At 37.4% G+C, this 23,954-nt stretch overlaps 3 protein-coding genes across 3 annotated transcripts; 1 reads left to right on the forward strand and 2 right to left on the reverse strand.

Annotated features, from left to right (window-relative positions):
* Positions 1-1,369: 1,369 nt before the first annotated feature.
* On the forward strand, positions 1,370-8,638 carry LOC105049416 (protein NUCLEAR FUSION DEFECTIVE 4). Its single transcript, XM_010929046.3, has 3 exons — positions 1,370-1,910; positions 6,834-7,717; positions 7,879-8,638. The coding sequence occupies exons 1-3, from the start codon at positions 1,584-1,586 to the stop codon at positions 8,363-8,365; spliced, it is 1,698 nt and encodes a 565-aa protein (XP_010927348.1). The 5' UTR covers positions 1,370-1,583; the 3' UTR covers positions 8,366-8,638.
* A 2,887-nt stretch (positions 8,639-11,525) lies between these two features.
* LOC105049417 (uncharacterized) lies at positions 11,526-12,478 on the reverse strand. Its single transcript, XM_010929048.4, is given in 2 exon segments — positions 11,526-12,089; positions 12,092-12,478. Coding segments are annotated over 2 exon segments (570 nt in total). The 5' UTR covers positions 12,261-12,478; the 3' UTR covers positions 11,526-11,688.
* A 2,536-nt stretch (positions 12,479-15,014) lies between these two features.
* On the reverse strand, positions 15,015-23,228 carry LOC105049418 (probable ATP synthase 24 kDa subunit, mitochondrial). Its single transcript, XM_010929049.4, has 7 exons — positions 23,071-23,228; positions 22,230-22,332; positions 20,442-20,586; positions 18,688-18,798; positions 16,351-16,497; positions 15,720-15,842; positions 15,015-15,277 (listed from the first exon to the last, which is right to left on the reverse strand). The coding sequence occupies exons 1-7, from the start codon at positions 23,107-23,109 to the stop codon at positions 15,214-15,216; spliced, it is 732 nt and encodes a 243-aa protein (XP_010927351.2). The 5' UTR covers positions 23,110-23,228; the 3' UTR covers positions 15,015-15,213.
* Between the last annotated feature and the right edge of the window lie 726 nt (positions 23,229-23,954).

Consider the following 23,954-nt stretch of genomic DNA (forward strand, 5'->3'; position numbering starts at 1 on the left):
TCCTATTCTGTAGGCTACTTGTATGACTTCACTGAAAGAATCAAGAAGCATGAGACTGTCTCTGAATGCCATAATGTCTCCATGGGGTGAGGATATACTGCGGCATCAGTATATTCTTTTATGTGTCTTGTGGACCACTTATGGCATCCTCATGCATGTTAACATAAACAATTTGATTCCAACATGCATACATTAGCGTAGATCATGTTATCCAAGGAAGAGGGAAACCCATTTATACTATCAAGTATATGAATTCAAGAATTGAAGCCGGAATCTCTAACTGCTAAGTAGAGGGATATGATTTCAGTGCACTTTGCATTAATTAGAATAAGTAACTCTCATTAGTTAGGACTCCGTCTCATAGTTTAATGAGCTAACTAGTGATATATACTCTTCTATGAACATCTTGGATTCCCCTTGGATCTAATCAAAATTCAGCTTTACCAAAAAACGGGACACATGTTAGCTCGAAATCTTTATCAAAATCTTTCGAATCTTCTTTTTTAAATGGGTGTTAAATAACGACAACATGTTTCCTTGAAATCAGGAAAAAGCAACCCCAAATCTAGTCATCTCACTTCCTCTTCCTCGAACGCCTGCTTATCTATTTTTGTCAAAAAATGATTCAGGAATTCTCATCTTCATCTTCAAGTAAAGTTGATAGGACGTTAAACAAACGCACATATATTTCTACCAAAAAAAAAATAAAAAAAACGCACATATATAATTTTACTTTCCATACACTAGTTTCACATACTATCTAATGGTTGGTACTTGTATATGTGTGTGTGTGTGTGTGTGTGTTTCATCTCAGATCTGTGTTTACAATACAAGATATGCTGGTGCTTGACCAATCTCTCAAACCATCAAAGTAAAATTGATAAAAGATTTTTAAAAAAAGTACATTTATATAATTAGTTTATACATAATAGTTGGCACCATATTTCTAGAGTATCAGCAGCAAATCTGTACATGGAATACAAGATATGCTAGTACTCTACCAAACTCTTTAATTCAAACCATCAAAGTGAAGTCATACTTTTAAAATTATATACTTGTTACCAAAATGCTTGTAATGGCATTTGCTTTTCTAAAACATTTAAAGTAAATTAAAAAGTTGATGGATACCATTACTAACCAGTCCTACTCTACTTCATTCCTCAGGTGTGATAAATAAGAATTGGTACAACCTTCAGGGTTAAATGGTTGGTCGGGCCACTGTACAATAATTATCTCAGCATCTACAAACCAAGCCATGTGGGCTGCAGAGTATGGATGTATGATTTGGTGGGGGAAGAAAACACCAAACAGAACAAGATAACCAACATACTGTGCTCTTAGATCCCATCAAAATCTTCTAAACTCCTCACAACTTTGTCGGAGAGAGAGAAGAGAAATATAATAAAATCCCGTTACCTTTCTTGCCGGAGGAACATGGCAACTCCTGTACTGGTTATCAATTCACTCACCTTCGCTCATTCCAGATATATATATGCATAGAGAGGGAAGAAAAAAGCGCAGGAACGCCAGAGAAAGAAGTGAGAGTTGAGGAGAGGAGGTCGGAGAGAAGAGGAAACGAAGAGATGCCGGCGGCGGTGAAGGCCGGGAGCCGGCCGCCGTGGGTGGGGCTGGCGGCGGCGGTGTGGGTGCAGGTGGCGGCGGGCAGCGGCTACAACTTCCCTCTGTATTCCCCCTCGCTGAAGTCGGTGATGGGATACACCCAGCAGCAGCTCACCATGCTCGGCGTCGCCAACGACATCGGCGAGAACTTCGGCATGATCGCCGGCGTCGCCTGCAACCGCTTCCCGCCCTGGCTCGTCCTCCTCATCGGCGCCGCCTCCTGCTTCCTCGGCTTCGGCGTCCTCTGGCTCGCCGTCACCCAGACCGTCTCCGGCTTGTCCTACTGGGTGGTGCGTCGCCTCCCTTCCTTACTCGTGATCTCTTATTGTATTCCCGGACATGGATGCGTGCATGCTTTTTGATGAAATCTCGTTTCAAGATTTGATTTTTGGGGGGTTTACTGTTTTGGTGGTTTCGTTTTTGAGGAATTGCCCTTTTTCTCCTTCTGCGGCTGCTTGATTTGATTTATCCTATTTTTCTTTCAAAAATTTGCTTCTTTGTGCATGGAGAAAGATATGAATGATGTACGCATCTTATTTATTGTAGGCTCCTTCTTGGGTGGTGGGAACTTTCAGTGTAACACACCCTTTAATTTGTATTGTTGAAGCCCACACAAGTAATTGCTTGTTAAATCTGAAAATACTTGCTATAGATTATACTTGGATGCTATACTTTGCATTGTCATCGTAGAGGAGGAAGATGGATAATTGCTTTCTGATTGGAGGGTGTAAGTGACCCTTACATTTATGACAAGCTGGAGATGCATGAGGGCAAAGTTCGATTTCGAGTACTCCATTAAATGCAAGACAAAATGTTGTGATGATTGAACATCCAATATTCTTATTTTTTGGAGTTAACTTTTATGGTGATTTTGAAGGAGTTTTAGAAGTGTTTTATGACTAAGACCATGAGGTAATGGACCAAGGCCTAGTTTTATAAAAATGTCTGTGAAAAAGCAGTGGAGTTTTCTGTTGTTTGGGAGTGGTTTTTTGGTTCAAAGTATATTTCAAAGCCTGGGAAATATGTCAAGTTGAATTTAAGTTAATAAGTCCATGTAGCTGACGAATTTATACTGATTAATGAAGAAGTTATGAGAAATTATTATCTAAACTGTGGTAAATTTTGCTACTGCCTTATGTTTTTAGTGCCAGTCTTTTCCTTTTATTCTGTTGGTCTTCTCGTCATGAATTTTTCTCCATGGAAGACAGGCCAAACTTCTTACAAAAGCTACCTTAAGAGCAAGGTTTTCCATGAGTTTGTATAATTGTATGGAAAAAGGTAACCATCCAAGTCTGCTTATGTTATTGTCGTATCTAGATTCCGAGGGAGGAGACAAATAAATGCATCAGGCCAAACTACAACTTACGAACGAATCGCGCACATGTTTAGTTCCTTCAAAAGCTATATTCAAACTTCAATGGTCTATATTTTCTCTTGTAGGAAAAATTGCCACCAAGCATTTCATTTTTTTTTTTAATCCAGCACTATAGTGCATATATAGCTATCACAGGTAATGAAACATTTATGTGGTAAAACCTAGAAGGCTGATGAAACTGAAATTGTTTGAATAATGCTAAAACTTTCTAATTGGAACAATTTTTTGATCATATTGATTCTTTTCCCTCACAGTTTTGTTCTTTTTGACCTCCATATTCTAATATATGTGGATGTTTATTCATTCTTGTGAGGATCCGTGTGAGCATATATTTAGTCTTATGTCGATTATTCACTGAAAAAATCTTGGATATTTATATAGGGTCAAGGATTCAAATAATATCTTTTGATTAGCCTTTTTGGATGAGATGTTGGGCTGTTATAAATAATATCAGAGCTGATCAACCCATAACTTATGTGGACTAGGGACACTGCACATGGGTTCATTGGGGCTAACCACGGACTGATCGTGATGTTTATGAATGAATTTGCATAGATTTGGACCCTTAGCCTGATGAGAATGTCAAGACTCAAATAAGAAGAGTATATGAGAATTCATATAGACATGTATTTAGTCCCACATCGTTGTTTGCTGGAAGATCTTGGATACTCATACAAGACTAAGAAACCTAGATAATACCTTTTGGCTATCTTTTTTGGTGAGGTCCTAGGTTGTTACAATTCTTATAGGCAAAGCATGTGCTGTCATATGTTTAATCAATGGCACATTCTCTCTCTCCCTCACTCTCTCTCTCCAATGTAGCAAATACAATTTTTCCACCACTATACTCTCCCTGCCCGTCATGTCAATAGATTCAGTGATAACAATTTCTTTAGTCTCTTCCTCAAGTGATGCGATTCAATAGTATCTAGAGAATATTTGGGAAGATGAACTTTACTTCCTAATGTTGATGCATAAGTTCACCATCTGCATCCACAATCTTTTTGTTATTCTTCGTCATTGTGGACCCATGAAAAGTCACAACAATAACAGTAACCTATAGTCCTGCATTCCTTCACTCCATCTTCATAATCTAGAAAAGTGCATTTATATGCTTTAGGAGACAATTTATTATATTCAATATAAATGTGAGTGAGAGAAGCCGAGTTTTAGACCATTACTAATCAACAGGTTGGCTTGAATAAGCTGAGGTGTTAGAGTTTGTTTTGTAAGTCCTCGAAAGATTGGAAGAAATCATCTACCCTGTGCTTCATCTATTAAGGTCTGATTTATGTGATATAAAACATCACTTGAGCATCCCTTGGTGTGCGGTAGTGCAGATGATACGTTCATTGCTATGTACTTCTGGGCTGAAAATTTTTCTCCACTATTACATGATATAAGCTTCTTAATATTTTCATCTTGTCTACTTTTTAATCGCAGCCTTCCCCTGCTCTAGAATAGGAAGCACTTGTGCGTTTCTCTATAAAGTGCAAACTGAAACTTTCGAGGGAAATCATCTGTAGAAGCAACCAGATACATGTTTGCACTCCATAAAGCATTTGCTGCAGGGACTCAAATATCTGAATGGATCTACATTATGCATGTTCAACAAGACAAATTCCATTGCGAATTTGCTTTCCATAAATAATGATTTCAACAAAATTTAATCTGTAAAACTATTGTTCCCAAAGCAAAGTTCTTTCAGTTGAAGGTTTCTAACTAAAAATGGCTTCAGCACAAGTGTCCTAATCTTCTTGAGTCGACAAGACTGTCATGATACTTTGTATACACCATGCTTATGATGATGATCACTATGTCTGTAGAAAACCTTGCTTTTCAGGAAGTGGTCAAATAATCCATTATGACATATCAATTTCTTGGTGATCTGTATTTATTAATTCTGCAATCAATTCCAGGGCTGTCTGTCAACCATATCTGGATCTTTTGAATTTTGCCACAGCAGCCTTATGGCTTGTGATTGCCATTCCAGAGATGCTACGTGTGGGCACGTGAGGCCATCCATTTTTTCCATGGACATTCGAGTGCTTTGATCCTTTCTGAGATAGCTCATCTACCTCACCTATTACTTGTGCCAGAAATGCAGATGATTTCCAGTGTGGTGCAATGAAAATGATGGTTGGTAGATATTGGATACAATTCCCTGAATTAAAAATGTCTATTCCATGGTTCTTTTTTCCCAGCTAAGCACAAAAATATTGTCTGTAACTGAAATAAGACAGATGCATCACAAAGTAGGGTAGCTTTACTTGCAGATATTGAGGAAGCAAGGGTAAAAAACTATGACAATTAACAAGAGAGAGCAATTACTGTGGGTTTCTTTTCTTTTTTTTTGGGGGGGGGGCGGGGGCGGGGGCGCAGGGTTTGGTTAATTCCAGTATAAAAGGTTGGAGTACAGAGCGATCGAACAATTAGACAGCACAAAGTTACATTTTTTATGAAGGAATATTCATGTACGGATCTCATATTCGACAGTTACTAAGAATCATCTCCTACTTGACTAAGATGATTGGGAAGAGTGGAGGCAGATTAAGAGGAAGAAAGCAAGGGAGAATTTTGATTGGAGAAATTACTTGAGAGAAGCTCATGAAAGTAAATAGTAAAGACACATTGGTTAAAGGCTATTCAAAGTTCATTGAGGTTTTGTGAAATTTTGGTCTGTTGTTAGGAGGTGTGGTATTTATGAAGTGTGAGAAGAAAGTATGATGTTTAAAATAATGTGGTCATCAAGATTTTATGTCCCAGTGGGATGGGGGGCGTCCCGGCCATCCCATCCCATTCTTATGAGAAAACGGGATCTGGACGAGATAGGGACTCCAGAACCCATCCACATAGGGAGAGAAGAAGAAAGAGGAAAGAAGGAAAGGAAGGATAGATGAAGAAAAGAAAAAATGAAAGGAAAGAAGAAAAATGAAAAAGAAGAAAGGAAGGGAGAAGAAAAAGAAAGAAAGAGAAAAGGAAAGAAAGGAAGATAGAGAAAAAGAAAGAAAAGAAGGAAGGAAGAAAGAAAGGAAGGAAGAAGGGGAGAAAGATGAAGGATATCCATCAGGATACATGATTGGGACTACTGTTGGGACGGGACGGGACAGGAGGGCATTCCGTTTCATGGAGAATCTAGGACACCTTTGGCCCACACAGGACTTAAAATCTTGGTGGTCATTCTAGTGTGAAACACCTTTTTAGTAAAATACTTTGAGAGTAGTGGTAGAAAGCATAGTAAAAATGGCAGACATTTCCTAAAATTTCCAAAACAATGGTTAAAGGAGGTTATGCAAGGTTCACTATGACATTTTGTGAATTTTTTGTCTGTAGTTTCGTGGCACATTATTCATGAGGTGCGAGAAGAAAGCATGACATTTAGAAATAACATTGACATGGCATTGTGAAATATTTTTTTCAATATAATCCTTAGAAAGTAATTATAAAAAACATAGTAAAAATGGCAAGTGTACTTTCTAAAATTTCCATGCAGTCAATTTTTAGAATATTTATATATTAAAAGTTGAATTATGGAATCTAAAGTTGGAAGTTACCTTAATTTTAGATGATGCTTATTTAATTATTTGTTATGATTCTTTGAATAATTTCTGATAGCTGTTCTGGATTTGGTTCTTCTCTGAGAACAAGAATAAACCTGTAACTTTCTCACAATAAATTTAGGTAGCTGATTTTCTTGCAATGTGCTGATCAACCGTTTGTGACATTGTTCGCAAGCTTGCCTCTTATCTCAGATTCAGACCTTTCCTTACTGGGTTTTTAAACTCTGTTAACACTGCTGCATAACAAGTATTTATGACTGTTTCTGATGTTATGGCAGTTGTGGCTTGCGTTATGTATTGCCACCAATAGTAGTGCATGGTTGGGCACAGGTGTTCTTGTTACCAACATGAGGAACTTCCCTCTTAGCAGGGGCACTGTGGCTGGCATTCTCAAGGGTTATGTTGGGCTTAGTGCTGCAGTGTACACTGAAATATATACTGGAGTGCTGCATGACTCAGCTGCAAAACTGTTACTGTTTCTTACACTAGGACTGCCTGTCATATGCCTTGCAATGATGTATTTTGTCAGGCCATGCACACCATCATTAGAGGAGGACTCATCAGAGTATGGTCATTTTTTGTTTACCCAAATTTCAAGCGTGTTTCTAGGCCTCTATCTCCTGGGTACTACAGTCTTGGATGATGTTACCTCACTAAGTAATGCTGTAACCTATACTTTGTTTGGTATAATGGTTCTCTTACTCCTGGCTCCCCTTGCAATCCCCTTGAAGATGACACTTTATCCAAATAGGCGCAAAAGAACGGGTGCTCTTGGCCCTTCTAGTTCATCAGACAGTCTAACTGCAGATAAATCAGAACCACTACTGGCCGAATCTTCATCAACAATGAATATTCAGGAGGCTGATGACGCTTCTGATGTGGATATGCTTTTGGCTGAGGGAGAGGGAGCTGTGAAAAAGAAGAGAAGACCTAAGAGGGGAGAGGATTTTGAATTCCGTGAAGCTTTAATTAAGGCTGATTTTTGGCTTCTATTTTTTGTTTACTTTGTTGGGGTTGGATCAGGTGTCACTGTGCTCAACAATCTGGCACAAATTGGGATTGCAGCAGGTGTTGATGATACAACTATCTTGCTCAGCCTTTTCAGCTTTTGCAATTTCGTTGGTCGTCTTGGTGGGGGTGCTGTTTCTGAGTACTTCGTCAGGTTGAACCATTTTCATTTTATTGTCTTTCTAAATATTTTTGCAGCTATATGCGATCAGATATGGTCGATGTGTCAAATGATTTATCAAGGTCTTATTGCATGATTTTCGATCGTTTACCATTTAAAAAAAAAGGGGTCAACTGACGTTTTATCTTTTGCAGGTCTAAAATGTTTCCTCGGCCCATTTGGATGACATGCACACAAGTTATCATGATTGTAGCTTACCTTCTGTTTGCTTCTGGTCTAAATGGGACTCTTTATGCTTCAAATGCTTTACTTGGTATCTGCTATGGGGTCCAGTTCTCTGTCATGGTGCCGACTGCATCTGAACTCTTCGGCCTGAAGCACTTTGGGTTGATATATAATTTCATGTTGTTAGGAAATCCCCTTGGGGCTCTCCTCTTCTCAGCTGGTCTTGCGGGGTATGTGTATGATATTGAAGCAGCAAAGCAGAACCCAGGTTTTCTTGATGCTTCAACCAATTCTTGCTTGGGGCCTAATTGCTTTAGGCTCACATTTCTAGTTCTTGCGGGGGTCTGTTGCTTGGGCACATTGTTGAGCATAGTTTTGACCGTGAGAATTAAGCCTGTATACCAAATGCTCTATGCTAGTGGGTCATTTCGGCAGCCTCGGAGCTCGCAGCACTGATAGCAGGTGACCTTTCACGAGCACCATCTGTCTTGGGCCACAGTTTTCTCTTGGTACTTGTTCCTGGTTGTAATAGTTTCATATACCTACATATCATGTAGTTATCAGGAGCCTCATCTGCCTCGAAGGAATGATGTTGTTAATCTTGCGAAAGAAGCTCCTTATAGATTGTTGTACCTACCTAAATGCGTTACATATTTGTACTGGGACCATGATTCATTGATCAAATATTGGAAATGATACAATTAAAATCTTGATTATGTATTAGTGAAATTAATTTTTGAAGCTGGAAGAAAATTGTATGTTTAATCATGATAGGCCTCTTCAAGTTTTTTCTTACCTGAATCAAATTTTTATGCTTTCAATAAGTGCGATGAAACCTTTATTCAATAATCTTGAATTAGGTATTCTAGTATGCATATAGCTTTTAATAAACTGCATTAGTGGCATGTGAATCCTGAAGTTGTTAATCTGCCAGACCTATTTCTATAAATTGATGATCTTTTAGCGAGTCTCAAATGAACATTACTCATGAGTCAACAAATACAAACTTTATGATCCAGGATGTGTAGTCTACCTTACTTTTCCACTACATACATGGGACTCTTTCTTATTAATTTTTTTTATGCAATGTAAGACATATTTGAGGAATTGGGAATTACATTTTGTCTTCTCATCATACTTGGATCAAGTATGTCATCATCTGCTGTCTGAATCAATTTCTTGTGACCTATCTTTTTCCCAGAGTGGAAATTATTGCCATGCAGACTCAACTACCCTTATTGTCATATATTCATGTTTCAGGGCTTGTCCCTGTCATCTTCGGTTGTTATGCTCATGGTTTTGCATTGCTTCTCCTTTAGTCATTGCTAGCCTATCATTTTATTTACCTTCTAACTACGTTTCAGCTTCATCGATCTATTGTTTGATGTTGTCAAGACCACTTTGAGAATGCACTTCATCCATGTTTCCCTTGTAGCAGCATTACTACCTGACCATGGCCTTCTCTCTCTCTCTCTCTGTCACACACACACACATACAGAAAAAAAAAGAAAGAAAGAAAGAAAAAGACCATAGCCTTATTTGGCTTTCAAGATCATATTGTCGAAGTGATGCCTTTGTGCATCTATGCACATGAACAGATACTTTGCTCCTGTACATTCCCGAGCATCTCTCTCTTGAATTGTGCACCATAGACACCTCAGAATTTCTCATATTTTATCTTATGATAAAACCCTCACCACCAAGTTCACTCGTGAAAGAATCCATTCTCTCTTATGAATGACAGGTTGTGAGCCAGGAATCAATGTAGCAAGCTAGTAAACATGTCTCAGCTAATGTTTGCATTTACTCCATAGTTCTTTGAATAATTGAATGAGCTTGGAGACATATTCAATATTGTATATAATCCAGGTGTGCCAACCTAACCTGCAAGGCTAGTCCCTGGTAATTGTATGCGTATATTTGGCTTAATGATCGAATAAGAATTGCTATCACAGTCCACCTAATTCTCAAAATCACAAAGTAGAATGACACAAGGCAGAATTGAATGCATGATCTTGGTAGTTGGCCATGTTCTAAATTTAGTTTTCCGGATTGTTCACAGTCGAATTGATTGCTTCTTTTCTCAGTTAATTAGTCAGTGTTGACCGGTAATTTAAGTGGACTAAACTGCTAGCCTGCTTCCCTAGGTAATGGGTTTAAGGGACTGATGGAGACCTTTCAGATGGTAACTTTTAGAAGAAGCAGTTGGTCTTTGAATTCAATATGGTTCTGTTAGAGCTCTAGTTTGTTAAAGTTTTAGAAACTTCAGAAGGTCTAACCAACAAAATTTTGCAGATGACATTTGATTCAGACTCCCCAACTACATTAGTGAGTGCAGAGTCACATCGAGAGCAGGGCACTTAAGTAACAGACTTCATTCAAGAAATAAAACTTAATTAACAGATAACCCGCATCTCAGGGCAATCTTTCAATTGCTTTTATGATTGCTGACCGGCATGAAGACTTCATCTGGTGCGCTCATGATCTTGTCTAATGGCGATCTGTTGATGTTTGCAGGCACATATAGCCTTTGATTCACTGATTAAAAATTAAATATGGATAGGATCTCCAGGGATTTCACTCCCAATGATCTTGTTATTCATATGGTAAATTGATCAGTGAGTGCTCTATCTACGTAGGATGTATTGTTGCAAGGCTCCGAAAGAAAAACGGTGAAGTTGGTGCTGAATCAAACTGGAGAGCTGAAGAGGTTGGTGCTAAACGTCGGTCTCCTGATGAGTTCAATCTTCTAATAACGTCGGCCTTCTGATAAATTCGATCTTTTGATGAAGTCGGCTTTCTGATGAGCTCGACCTCCTGATGAGCTTTGTCTCTTCATGAGCTCGGCCTCCTGATAAACTCAACTTTATGATGAGGTTGGATTTTTGAAAAGATTCATAATCAAGATTTACATCAGTATTCTTGTCAATTCGAGAGCTTTTGAGCATAAGTATGGAGGATATCGACTGAGATGGTATGACCCTACAACAGGGTGTTTCTCAAATAGCTTGGTTAAATGATGCATAATATGGGAGAATACAAATTGCAAATCAAATGATGTTCAAGAAAAGCTCAACAATACTTTCCCATACGATTGTATGCCTCTGGACCATGTTTAGCAACATTGAAATGGGGAAAAGCTCTTATTGCACCTCTTCCTTCTGAATTCAATGTTGTCCACTGCAATGATATTTTCTAAAGATTCAACATCGAGTGCTCGATGTACATTAATAGGTGTAGTTTTAGATTGATATTCAAGAATTTTTGGGCATTAACATTTTCCCAATGTGCTGCTCATTGGGGTTTCCATTACCATTCTCATCCAAACATGCTTAATTGTGAAAATCTCATAGAATCTTATCATGACCGTAGTGAATTATTAATTATCTTTGAAGCCATTAATTATTTGAATGTGAGACACTAAGTGAAACATTAAAACATACCTAAACTATGGATGGTTGGATGCTCTCATCAGCCATTCCTATCGGTCAACTCTATCTAATGTGTTGATACCCCAGCAATATACATCAAAGAGATCATGACAACAAATTCCCCCCACTATACCCACCCCCACTGCATTACGTACGTACATACATGCATACCTAACTTCTAATCATTTCCACCACAAGTTTTAGATTATGTCGTCGTCCTCTCAAAACAAAAAACCAAAACAGCCACGGTAAAGCAGGGATGCAAAGCGGACAAACCTCCCAATTAAGCACAGCAATCTCTCATGGCTCCTAAAGGAGACAACACGAGGAGAAGCCCTGCTCATGAGCTCAAGTTGGCTTCAAGTCCTGAAACATGGAGTCCCACCTGATCTCCTTAGTGCTGCCACCCCAAAAGCCATCTCCATCGCCACCTTTTTCTCTCTTCCAATTGTTGTGGGCCATCGATCTTGCGCTATATGAGGCAGAATTCCGGCCGGCAACCTCTACACCACCTTCAACGAGCATCAGCCTTCCCTGCTTCAATGGCAGCAGCCTCTTGCTCCTCTTCAGCATGGCTCCCTTCCACCTTGCACCACCATATGAAGGCCTTGGGACAACCACGATCGCCGAATTATCTCGGTGGACCAGCGAGTGGATGTACCTGGCCAGGCAGTTCTTGGTCTTGTCGATCGCAGCGAAGAGCCTTGCGACGGGCCATGGAGACTTGGCCTTCGACTTCTTGGCTAGCTGAGTATCTCCAGCCTATGCTTGGCTATGGAGATGCCCATGCTTTGGAGGAGCTCATGGTTGAAGTGGATGATGTCCTCTTCCTCAAGCTCATTATGGGAGAAGATGAGGGAGTAATCATAGATAAGGCCGTGCTCGAGATTGGATTTGGAGAGCCAAGAGTACCAGTCCATGGCTTTGGGATTCCAGAGGGGAAGGGGAGGGGAGATGATGGATGGGGGTTTCTTAGGAGGGAGGAAGGTCAAGGTGGGCTGATTAGATTTATTTTCTTCTGAGTTGTAGTCTTTGTGGAAATTGAGAGGTCTGTCTCTTGCTGGGACCGATGTTATGGTTGATTTGACGGGAATGAAAAAGAAACCATATTTGAAGATAACGGAAGCAACGGTAATTGACAAGATTGTGGTAAATATTTGAAGGATAAGAAAGCCACTTCCAAAGCATCTACTTTCTTATGATCGTTTCTTGCAGAGCATGGCTACGAGCGGAATGTAAAAGAAGCCATATGTGATTAATATCTTCTGCTGCTTGGTTCCTGTAAAGACCGAATAGGACAGCATTTTGATCACTGAAAGGTTGGGAGCCTCAAGACAATGCCATGAAATTAGCATCAACTTGCTTGGTGTCATAGGGTCATTGGGAATTCATTTTATTTGCTACCATCAGATTTTATTAAGATGAAAGAGACTATTTACATAGAGGAGACAACCAAGGTGTTGCAAGTCAACAGCGGAGCATATTTCATGAGAGGCGATATTTGTCCTTCAACTAAAGAAAGATTCTTCTTCTTACTTCTTCAGCTCATATATGTATAAGGCTATGCTGTCAGGATCCATAGGTTCAACGGGGTGTTGGTGAGAGGATGCTCCACTTTGTCCTGTATATACGTTTTGTGTACTCTCTAAGTTTGTTATATGTGTAATATAATGTTCTGCTTTCCAACCCCACCCCCCCGAAAATAAAAATAAATAATAATAATAATAATAATAATACTTGGGAAAGATTCTTCCCTTCATGATAAAAAAGATATGGCTTGGGAAGTTGGATGGGTGCCAAGGCCATGAATGCTAGGAGTGACTCCCAAGCTGCAATCATGGCACTAACAAAGACCGTTGGGTGTATGGGTCCAAGAGGAATGCCATTTGGATGTAGGCAGGGATTAAAAATTGATTTTTGTTAAGACTTGCCTTTGATCTGGGGAAAGGCAGATTCAAGTTTGATCTGTCCAAAAGTAGCCTCCTGCCCTTCAAAACCACCGAAACAAGAATCCTTCGGTGGGATTTATTTGAACAATAGTTTGGTATATGTATCAGAAAATAACAGTAGTTTGGTATCACTCTAGAAAGAATCCAGATGGCACTAATTCCTCTACGTTGTATGGATGTTACTTTGCTATGGTGAAATTTATCAACTGACAATCTGCAGTACATCAAATCATTCAATCTGGATAGACTGTAACCATATCTTTTGGTACTCGGCCATATGAGTTCTCTTCATTGTTTACTCATGGTCGCCATTTTGGCAATTTCAGGATTTTTAAAACCCTTGGGTTACAACAACCAAATCTATTGCAAGAGCATACATTGCGTTTTATTTGATTCCAAATTGTTGGCAAACTCAATTTTCTAGACCTAAACATGTTTTACATAGATGAACATATATACATGCCTACGTCATCCAGCACCGACTCATAACCAAAATTGCCGTCTTATTCTTTGCTCTTCCATCTCCATTGGAATTGGAAAAGAAAAAGATCAGATAAGGTTTTGCGAAGTCCAAACTGGTCCCACGACCGGGATAGAAACCCATGGTTGGAGACAGATATAGGCCATGCACCGCATAGCCGTGCTCAACAACAATCCTCCACTGTTGTTTAATTTAAACCCTTGGTCCACCAGCTTCCATCTGCTCTCTGATTTATTATTTTGATTCCAACTGCTCTAGAAGAAATGATGTTCTGAGGTTTAGAATGAGGCCACGATGAACTCCTGTCTATATTGAAAATGCCTTGGGAGAGTATCATAATTTCACCAGGTATAAGTGCCACAATATGATAATTTCACTAAGTATAAATACCATTTCTAATATCCAAAAGAAAGCATAGGCCGACAACAAATGACCAAGCAGCCAGTCAAGCAAATCTCTCACCAAGTATCAACGCCACTTCCGAGAATCAAAAAGAGTAGTTTTTGACAGTAAATGACCAGGCAGACAGTGCATCAGCAAGTCTTTTGTTAGGCTCTTGAATGGTGTGTCTCCAAGGTCTCCCTCCTTTATTTGGACAAAAAAAAAAAGGGTGTGTACTTTAGGTGTGAACTAGGTCAAGCAGATGCTGCTGGAGAGATGGAATAACCCTCTCTCGGGGTTATCCCGCAATAACACGGGGCCCCAGTTTCCAGTATCTTTATTTTATCTCCCTATGCATCCAAGCATATCATCAGCATACACACCATCAATACTCGAAGGACTTGATGTCCAGCTGAACAACAATGAGATTATTTACCAGGAAGTTTTACATGAGTCTTGGGCCTAGAAAATTTGATCTTGGATCCCCTCAGAGAATCTGATGTAGGATATGCCTGAAGCAATAGACCTCTTACCTCCTCCACGAAGATTTAGAAATCACTGCATGTAACACCGGAGGAACTAATTGCAATGAAGGAAAAATGTAGGACGATTGCCAACCTTTAGAATCAAAAAAGTTGTTGGTCAGTTACCAAGCACGAGCAACATTTTCAAGTTTCAACAATTGGGCAAGTTGCAGATTGATCAGTAGCTCTTCTGCTGAGGTTAAATTTTGCGATGTTGTCATCCTCTGAGAATTTTTGTTAGATAAAAGGAAGGTCCAGATTTTTATGTATTTTTGGATCACTGGCCCACAAGTCCGGGAAAAAAAAAATCCCAAAATTATGTTTTGAAGGCACCATATCTGAACCAAAAAAACCAATAATCTGGTGCAGAGAGGCACAACAGACGGTTATTTGGCTGCTATATTATTACAAACTAAACAAAGCCAGTTAACAGCATTTCACCAATATCGCTGCTAGTAGCAACACACTCTTTAGAAATATCAGGGAAGACAAAGAAAGATAAAAACCTTGGGATTTGGATTGTAGAAGACATAAAATCTCACAAGAAGTTCCGTATGTCCAGTGATTTCACATCAACCATCTGCTCATCCTTAAATTCCTCCCTGTCGATATAGATTGTAAGAAAATGAGCAAGGTCGGCGTATAAAACACAAAAAGCAAAGTGTACAATGACTGCAGTTGTCATAAACTCATCAAAATATATGATTGTATGCACTGAATTCATATATTTAATAAATACGTTATGTATAAAAAGGGTGTAATCTGTTGGTATCCAAGACTGAATGAGCTTACATATACAAATATGTTTTCCTGTATTCAAGTTTAAATTTAAGCTGATGCAGACAACAAACTAATTACAGCTACAATAGCCAATGCAACAAAATCTCTGATGGCTGTCCATGACTTTGGGACTGAAATATTCCCCACAGCAAGTACCTATCATCTGGAGGAAATTTTGGTCCATCTATCCAAATGCATCATATGCATAAGATCCTCTAATGCAGGCAAACAAAAATGTCTATTAAGATCGCAGACATAACAAACCTCTTCAACTGGGTCTCCATTGCCTCCAGGGCGTCCTTCTTTAGCTCCTGCAACTGCTCTTTAGCGATTTTCAGTTCCAGCTCTTCCTCATACTTGGGAAGGTCTTCCTTTTTAATGCCAAGTCTAATGCAAAGTTGCAAAAACAGAAATCAAGTAAGAAGCATAAAGTCACATCACAAAGTTGTCATGGAACTGCAAATAGGGAAAATAAGAGGAGGTCAGAGTACAAATGAGAATGGTGTGAACTAATTGCAAGTTGCAATATAAGAAATGCCTTGTGCATATTGGATATGAAAAATTATGACCTTCAGATATAAATTTTTAACATTTATAAAGCTTTAATTCTTTGATGATGTAACCAAAGTGGTTATAACATTGATAACAGGATGAAAACAATTTCTACATACATTATCTTCAAATAATAAATATTTTTCTGAGGTCCTGTAGTGTGCATTCATGTAAGTGCATACAAATAACCGATACACCAAATAAAAAAGTGGCATCTACAATATGAACAAGAAACTATAAGCATCAGAACAAGGAAGAGTACAAATTGCTCAAGCAAGAATGAAATGACATCATTGCTGCGCCAGAATAGACCATATACGAGCTTTCCACATGCAGCACTTACTTTTTGTTGATCTTGTCAAACTCAGCTAACAGTAGACCCATGTTCTTCTTGTCAGACCTCATAAGAGGCTTCTTAATCTCTTTCTCAACCTTTTCTAATGCTTCCATCATCATAGCCTCAGCACCTAGGTCATCAATGAGGCCACTCCTGAAAAAATGAACTTTATAAGACTTCATAATAAGAAAAGATGATAGATTTCTTACAGAAGCATCTCAATACAGTTTTATCCCCTTATATTTTTGAAGCACACTAACAAGTAACAAGAAACTCATCACATTGGATCTGACGAAATGAACAAGATTAACAAATGCAGACAAATATACAAAGAGGAATATGACAAATTTTGTTTTGTCAATTTACAAGGCCATGTACTACATTCTTCTCTAAAATACATTAAAAGAAATAAGTGAGATAAAATTTCAACCAGTAAATGAGTGGAATCTGATTATTATATTAGTTATATATCACTAATACTGTAAGTGGACACTTCAAAGGTACCCAAGGCCAACTGCTTAAACATTTCTACATTTTCCCGTGCTTTAGACTACTTTGGATTTATCTCTGCCTTACTAATCAATGTTCAAGTGAATCTGACTTTAACAATGATTATTGGACTAAACTAGATATTACCGGGCTTAAATCTTGCTAAATAAGGTTCATACAAAACATTATCATTGACATATATTTGATATTTTATTGCTGCAACTTGTCACAGTGAAAGCCTATATGCCTTTGTTCCCAAGGAAATCATATTCATAAAAACACTATCTCCTTAACAACCATTTCAAACAAGGCCAAAGAATATCAAACCATTGTTGTGGCAACTAACTTATGATTGCATGCAGATGCTAATGCATGTCCTAGCCTCTACATACTATTCCTTCTTCAAAATATTCTACTTTGTTGAAACTAAATTATTAGACAAATTAAATTCAACCTCTTTAACAATTTAAGAAGTCCTTTTTTTAACCAAAGAAAAGGAATTAACTGTAACCTTTTTTTTCCAATGAACCACTGTTATAACTAGCTTATTATCATTGACATATATTTGATATTTTATTGCTGCAACTTGTCACAGTGAAAGCCTATATGCCTTTGTTCCCAAGGAAATCATATTCATAAAAACACTATCTCCTTAACAACCATTTCAAACAAGGCCAAAGAATATCAAACCATTGTTGTGGCAACTAACTTATGATTGCATGCAGATGCTAATGCATGTCCTAGCCTCTACATACTATTCCTTCTTCAAAATATTCTACTTTGTTGAAACTAAATTATTAGACAAATTAAATTCAACCTCTTTAACAATTTAAGAAGTCCTTTTTTAACCAAAGAAAAGGAATTAACTGTAACCTTTTTTTTCCAGTGAACCACTGTTATAACTAGCTTATTATCATTGACATATATTTGATATTTTATTGCTGCAACTTGTCACAGTGAAAGCCTATATGCCTTTGTTCCCAAGGAAATCATATTCATAAAAACACTATCTCCTTAACAACCATTTCAAACAAGGCCAAAGAATATCAAACCATTGTTGTGGCAACTAACTTATGATTGCATGCAGATGCTAATGCATGTCCTAGCCTCTACATACTATTCCTTCTTCAAAATATTCTACTTTGTTGAAACTAAATTATTAGACAAATTAAATTCAACCTCTTTAACAATTTAAGAAGTCCTTTTTTTAACCAAAGAAAAGGAATTAACTGTAACCTTTTTTTTCCAATGAACCACTGTTATAACTAGCTTATTATCATTGACATATATTTGATATTTTATTGCTGCAACTTGTCACAGTGAAAGCCTATATGCCTTTGTTCCCAAGGAAATCATATTCATAAAAACACTATCTCCTTAACAACCATTTCAAACAAGGCCAAAGAATATCAAACCATTGTTGTGGCAACTAACTTATGATTGCATGCAGATGCTAATGCATGTCCTAGCCTCTACATACTATTCCTTCTTCAAAATATTCTACTTTGTTGAAACTAAATTATTAGACAAATTAAATTCAACCTCTTTAACAATTTAAGAAGTCCTTTTTTTAACCAAAGAAAAGGAATTAACTGTAACCTTTTTTTTCCAGTGAACCACTGTTATAACTAGCTTATATGGAAGCAGACAAACATTACACAATGATATGCAAAAATTGCAATATTTAGTTAATGTATCCATTACTAAAATATACTAATACATGCGAAAATAGTTAGCCAATTAACTTAGGACAGAACTAAGGGTAAGTTATGCACATGGAGAGTCCCACAATCTAAAATAGAAACTAATCAAAAATAATGAAACCAGATCCCAGAAGCAAATAGCACTATATACTTGATTCGTATCTCTTGTAGCGTCAACAAATATGTCCGAGCATCAGGAATGCCTTTTGTCTGTTGTTCAATGGTGTATTTAATTCGTTGAGACTCCGAGAATAAGTCCGCCCTGCATGAAGACCGGATTATAAAAAGATATAAGTCCTTCAAACTTAAAACAAGAGGGCAATAAACCAGTTCTGTGAAGACTATGCACAAAATACAGAAATCAGACAGTAATGGCATGCAATTGTGCCAACATCAACTAAGCAAATACTAGCATGGAAAGGAAAAAGTTCATTAGAAGGAATCTTAGGTGAGAAGTTTCCACTTTTTCTTAATCCAGATTAAACTGTGGGACCAATATAGTTGATATCTTATTTCAACAAGCTAAAGTCCAGTTTTTACCAGAGAAAGTTTATTCCTTCTGAACCTGAAAATTGACTGAAACCAAACTGACTAAATGATTCCAGCCAGTCTAGATTCTAAACATCTCAAACCTGACATCCCCAGACACAATTATCAACTGCTGAAAGAGCTTTTAGGCAGTACTTTGTTCAAATATACTTCTAATAAATCTTCTCATTGTTTTTGCAATGGACAGCAGAACTACAACTGAAGGAATTGCTTTGAGAAAGAGGTTAGAAGCAGGATCAAGGAGATAAGATTAGATATAGAAACTGAAGCCTCCACAGAGGAACTAATTCATTTGATGTAATCTACAAGTCACATAAAGTTCCTCAGTCTTCACCTAATAATACTTACAGGCCCATAAAAAACATATAACAATGTTGTATAATCATAAGAGGACTCTCAAGTTACCTACAATGAGAATAAAACTTCAGCTGATACAACTTGACTCAAAATAAAATTCCTAGACAATCTAAATCCCACTATGTTAACAACTACTCGCTTTTAGACTCCTAAAATCTTACTAAAAACAATTAATCTAAGCCACATGGAAAATAAATCCAGAAACATAACAAAAATATCAAACAGTTCCGTTTTCTGCAGAAAAAACCCCAAGCAAACAATCAAAGACAGAGGTTGCTATACAAATTTCATCTCATAAGCCAAGGGTACCCTTCACAAAAGAATTTTTGGTAAACATAATTTAAGTGATAATTTATCAAAACAAAATTTAGAATAAAATAAGTACTCTATTTTCTTACCGTAGTGTAGGCAGGATATAGTGTAATGATTCACTAATGATATTTGATAAGCTCACAGAAGACAGGTATAATTGCCAGCTACAATTTTTTGATAACATTAACCTACCATTATATGTTTCTGAGTAAAGCAACTTTCAGTATTGAGATTTTGTGTCTAAGCAGTAAAATGACAGCAGTCCCATGACTAAAGGAAATCATTTGACCACGCAATGCATATGGTATGTCGCGAAAGAGGTGACAATTATTAATTAACATTACCATGATTGGTAAGCATCACGGCTAACAGATGGCAATAACTATTTTAACTGGATGATCTTCTCTTAGAATCAAAATAATATGGTCAAACACCAAGCAACATGTTCAGATATAGAAAACTAGTGAAAGTAACTTAAATATTGCATGATTAGAAAATCCAAATAGAAAAGCTTCTGTATACCTCCTAAAGTTGAAGCAAGATCACTACCAAGATGCTTTGACAAATAAATGAACTTCAAATGGAGGAAGATTACAAGTTAGAGCAAGAAGAGTCAACAAGGTGCCGCTATATTAATAACTAAGATTTGTCAATTAATAACTCTTCCATAGCAAAACAAAGTCTTACTTTTCTCTAACAGTCTTCATAACCTTGGCATACTGAGACACTGCTGCAGGATCATCAGGGTCAATTGTGATCTTTTCCTTTCGTAGTATTCCAAGGGCTGTCTCAAATTTGTTCTTCACCTCATAGAAGATGTTCTTCAGCATCTCTTCCAGTAGAAAAATATTTTCCATGGTCAGTAACTAAATAAATGAAGAAAACTAACTGCTCAAAGTATATTTACTAACATCAAATAAAGCAGTTTCCACAACAAAGTTAAAAGAACCAATCACTAATTAAAAACAGCAGTCGGTTATTACACAGAACTTTGGATCTCCATAACTTTCATTAAATAACCAGTCAGAAAAGGGACATATAAAAAAAACTTGCATCCACACTCCCCTTTGGTAGAAGTTCCCTTGACATGATCCATATTCGGGGCAAATGAATGAGATGACTACATATTTGTGGATAACACTCAAGTTTCTTTCAATTCCATTAAGTGGCTACCGAAATGAAAAGAAAAATAATAAATAATAACTTTACTTAAGACTTATAAGAACTTTGTCATGTGCCAAATCAGAGACCATTCTATTAGAGAGAAGGGCGTACCAGAATTTTCATTTGTGGCATAGTTAATCATCCTTTTACTTAGGGATTGAAAATAGCTCACATGTACTTTCACTAAATTAAAATATTAATAAATCCTGTCACATTTGACTCATTGTAGAACATGTTAAAATTAGAAGAAAAGGAGATAAAAACCAATGGACTAAAAAACAAAAAAAAAAAAGTGAAAAAGTAATAGGAGACTTCTGTATGAGTTATATAAAGAAAATGAGGAAAAATAAGAGAGAAAAGGAAAACAAGAAAAAGGATAAGATACCATGTTTATCCATGATCAAATAAATGGAACAAGCCCTCTCCCACAAATTAGGGTCAATAGTCAACATTTGTTCTTCTATATGTATATTAACTATATTGCATTTTAGGAACTTGTGCAGTACCTGATGCACTTAACATGCATATACTAGAGTGACAGGTAGCATAAGCCTCGTTGAAGAATGTGTGAAACACATCTTTATAGCAATTCTTGCTCTAATGGCTGTCATCACTGAGGCCACAACCAAGGCCCAAATCCAAGGCAACTAGGAGGATCACCACAGCAATAATGGTGTCGACAAGAAACATTCAACAAAAACCAAGCAAAATGAGCTGTTACTCAAATAAATTCCAATCACCACCAACATCCTAGTAAAGAAGCATCATTATGGCATGAAAAATAGCAGTCAATGATGCCCTCATAACAGAAAAAGATAACAAATAATCAAGCACCTTAAGTAAAAGAAAAAGAAATGATTAAGATACTTTGACCAGCTTTTCTTTAACAAGCAGGTTTGCTACTCAGTTATGATATTAGAAAGGCGCACCTCAAAAGCATTTTTCAAAAGCCATAGGCACCATCTAAAGATATCTATAGGATAAAATTGCAACCATCCCTAGTGACCTCCTTAAAATGCATTTAGAGGAATCTATTGGATCACAGTGAGCTCCTCAAAATGCATGTTAAGAAGAATGAAAGTCCTCAAGCAATGCCAGGATCTTACTTTGTTAGATTTCCAAACCATAATTATCTCAAAAGCACCTAATCATTGTAGCAATCTGATCAACAAACCATAAAGTAATGCAAATGTATAATGAACTTCTAAATGACAGCTAAATGTAATAAGAAGATTTGAAACTAGTTTTTTTTTTCTCAGCCTTCCCATACAAAATAAATAAAAGAATGCCCAGTCCAATTAATCTGCTTACCATCACCCTTAAGGGGAGGTAGTTTAGGTGGAGCAGCTTCTTTGGCATAGGAGCGTACGGATACAGCGTATTCATGAGACAGGGCAACTTGGCCAGCATACAACTGCAATATCAAAACATGTCAGGAAGATACAACCATAGATAACAGAAGGAGGAACCAGTAGTCCTAATTTATCTTAAAGGAAGTCTTAGAAACTGATTCCAAATCAAAATAAACAATCAGCAAGAAAGGAAAAATATGAAAACATTACTAGCTCAAACATTTCTGGAATCGAGAAAATTTCTACCTACTGTCCGCTTTCGCCTGGTACCATTTGCTATCGTTTTGAGCATCAAGGCATAATGTCAATCTTCAAACAAATCGCTGTCTTAGTTGGTGTGGTCTTGGTTTCATATGAAATAATCAATTAATTGTCTTTCACCAACTAATACAGCTATTGCTATATACATGAAGATCAGATCACAACTTATAGATTCAAAAAAAAAAAAAAAAAAAAGAAAATCATGGCAACCAGTTGCAATCAGCACTCATACACATATCAACATTTCAGACGCAGCACAATAAAAGTAAGAAAAAGGAAAAATCTGGAATCAAGAGATAAAACTAAGAATCAAGCAATACGATTCAGAGAAAAGATCTTCGATTTTCTGAATCATGGGAAGACAAACCAAAACCCAAGGAAAGACTCTCCAGAAGAACAGTTCGGAAGAAACATTGATAACATTGAAAACAGATCGAGAAGAGATCAGAAACGACAAGAATCGAGAAACCACATGGAGACATCATCGCGTTTAGCGGGCAATAACACTTTGTTTCGGAGATCGAGAGAGGGAGACGAACCTGTCTGGATCGAGAGAGAAGGCGAGAAGCCAACGCCATGGCCGCCGGAGCTGTGCGAGTCGCTGCCTTCTATCGCTGGCGTCTGAGCTTCCGTCTCAGCGCTCACGGCTCTGATGATAAGATTTCCCCCTTTTCTTATAGCCGTAGGATCGCCATCGCCGGAATACCGGCGGGGCGTGCAGGAAAATAGTGGGCTAACTCAGATTTCGATTAAGGGTGCACCGGACCCGATTCCTTGCTTGGATCAATAGAAGATTGAATCAGTTCCATGGTTGACCCAATGAGTCATTCGATGGGGGTAGTTCTATGCGGCCTCCATCAAAAAAATTCATATCCAAATCAAGTATGGGTTAAGCTCAGAGAATATACATAATTAATGCAAAAAATTTTATGCTTAATAGTTATCCACATGTCTAATGAAACAGTGAATTGGCATAAAATTATCGTATAATCTTCTGATAATCAAATAATGTTTCAATAATAGCACCTTCGAACTCATATGACTCTTCATAAGACCCATGAGAATAACAAATTCAATCATTTGGGCCGTATACTTGATTTCAATCGGACTGAATCCACTTAGATCGTAGAGTAGAAGATTCAAACAACTCATAAATTAAATAGATCAGATTAGGTTGGATCAAAATTCAGTAAATTCAGATTCAATCCGAAAAATAAAATATGCCTAAATTTAGAACCCGATTCGATCTCATAATTTTTTTGAAATAGTTCGTATTGGATCTAAGTGGATTAGGTCTAATCAGGTTACAAATCAACCTTATCTATTTGCACTTTAATTTTGATATACCAAAATAATAGCGGTCCGTTGCCACTTCAGTCTTAAGATTGTTATGTTTTGTTCCTGGATGATTCTTTCTATGATT

The sequence above is a fragment of the Elaeis guineensis genome, chromosome 8, assembly GCF_000442705.2.
Source record: "Elaeis guineensis isolate ETL-2024a chromosome 8, EG11, whole genome shotgun sequence".
NCBI lineage: Eukaryota > Viridiplantae > Streptophyta > Magnoliopsida > Arecales > Arecaceae > Elaeis > Elaeis guineensis.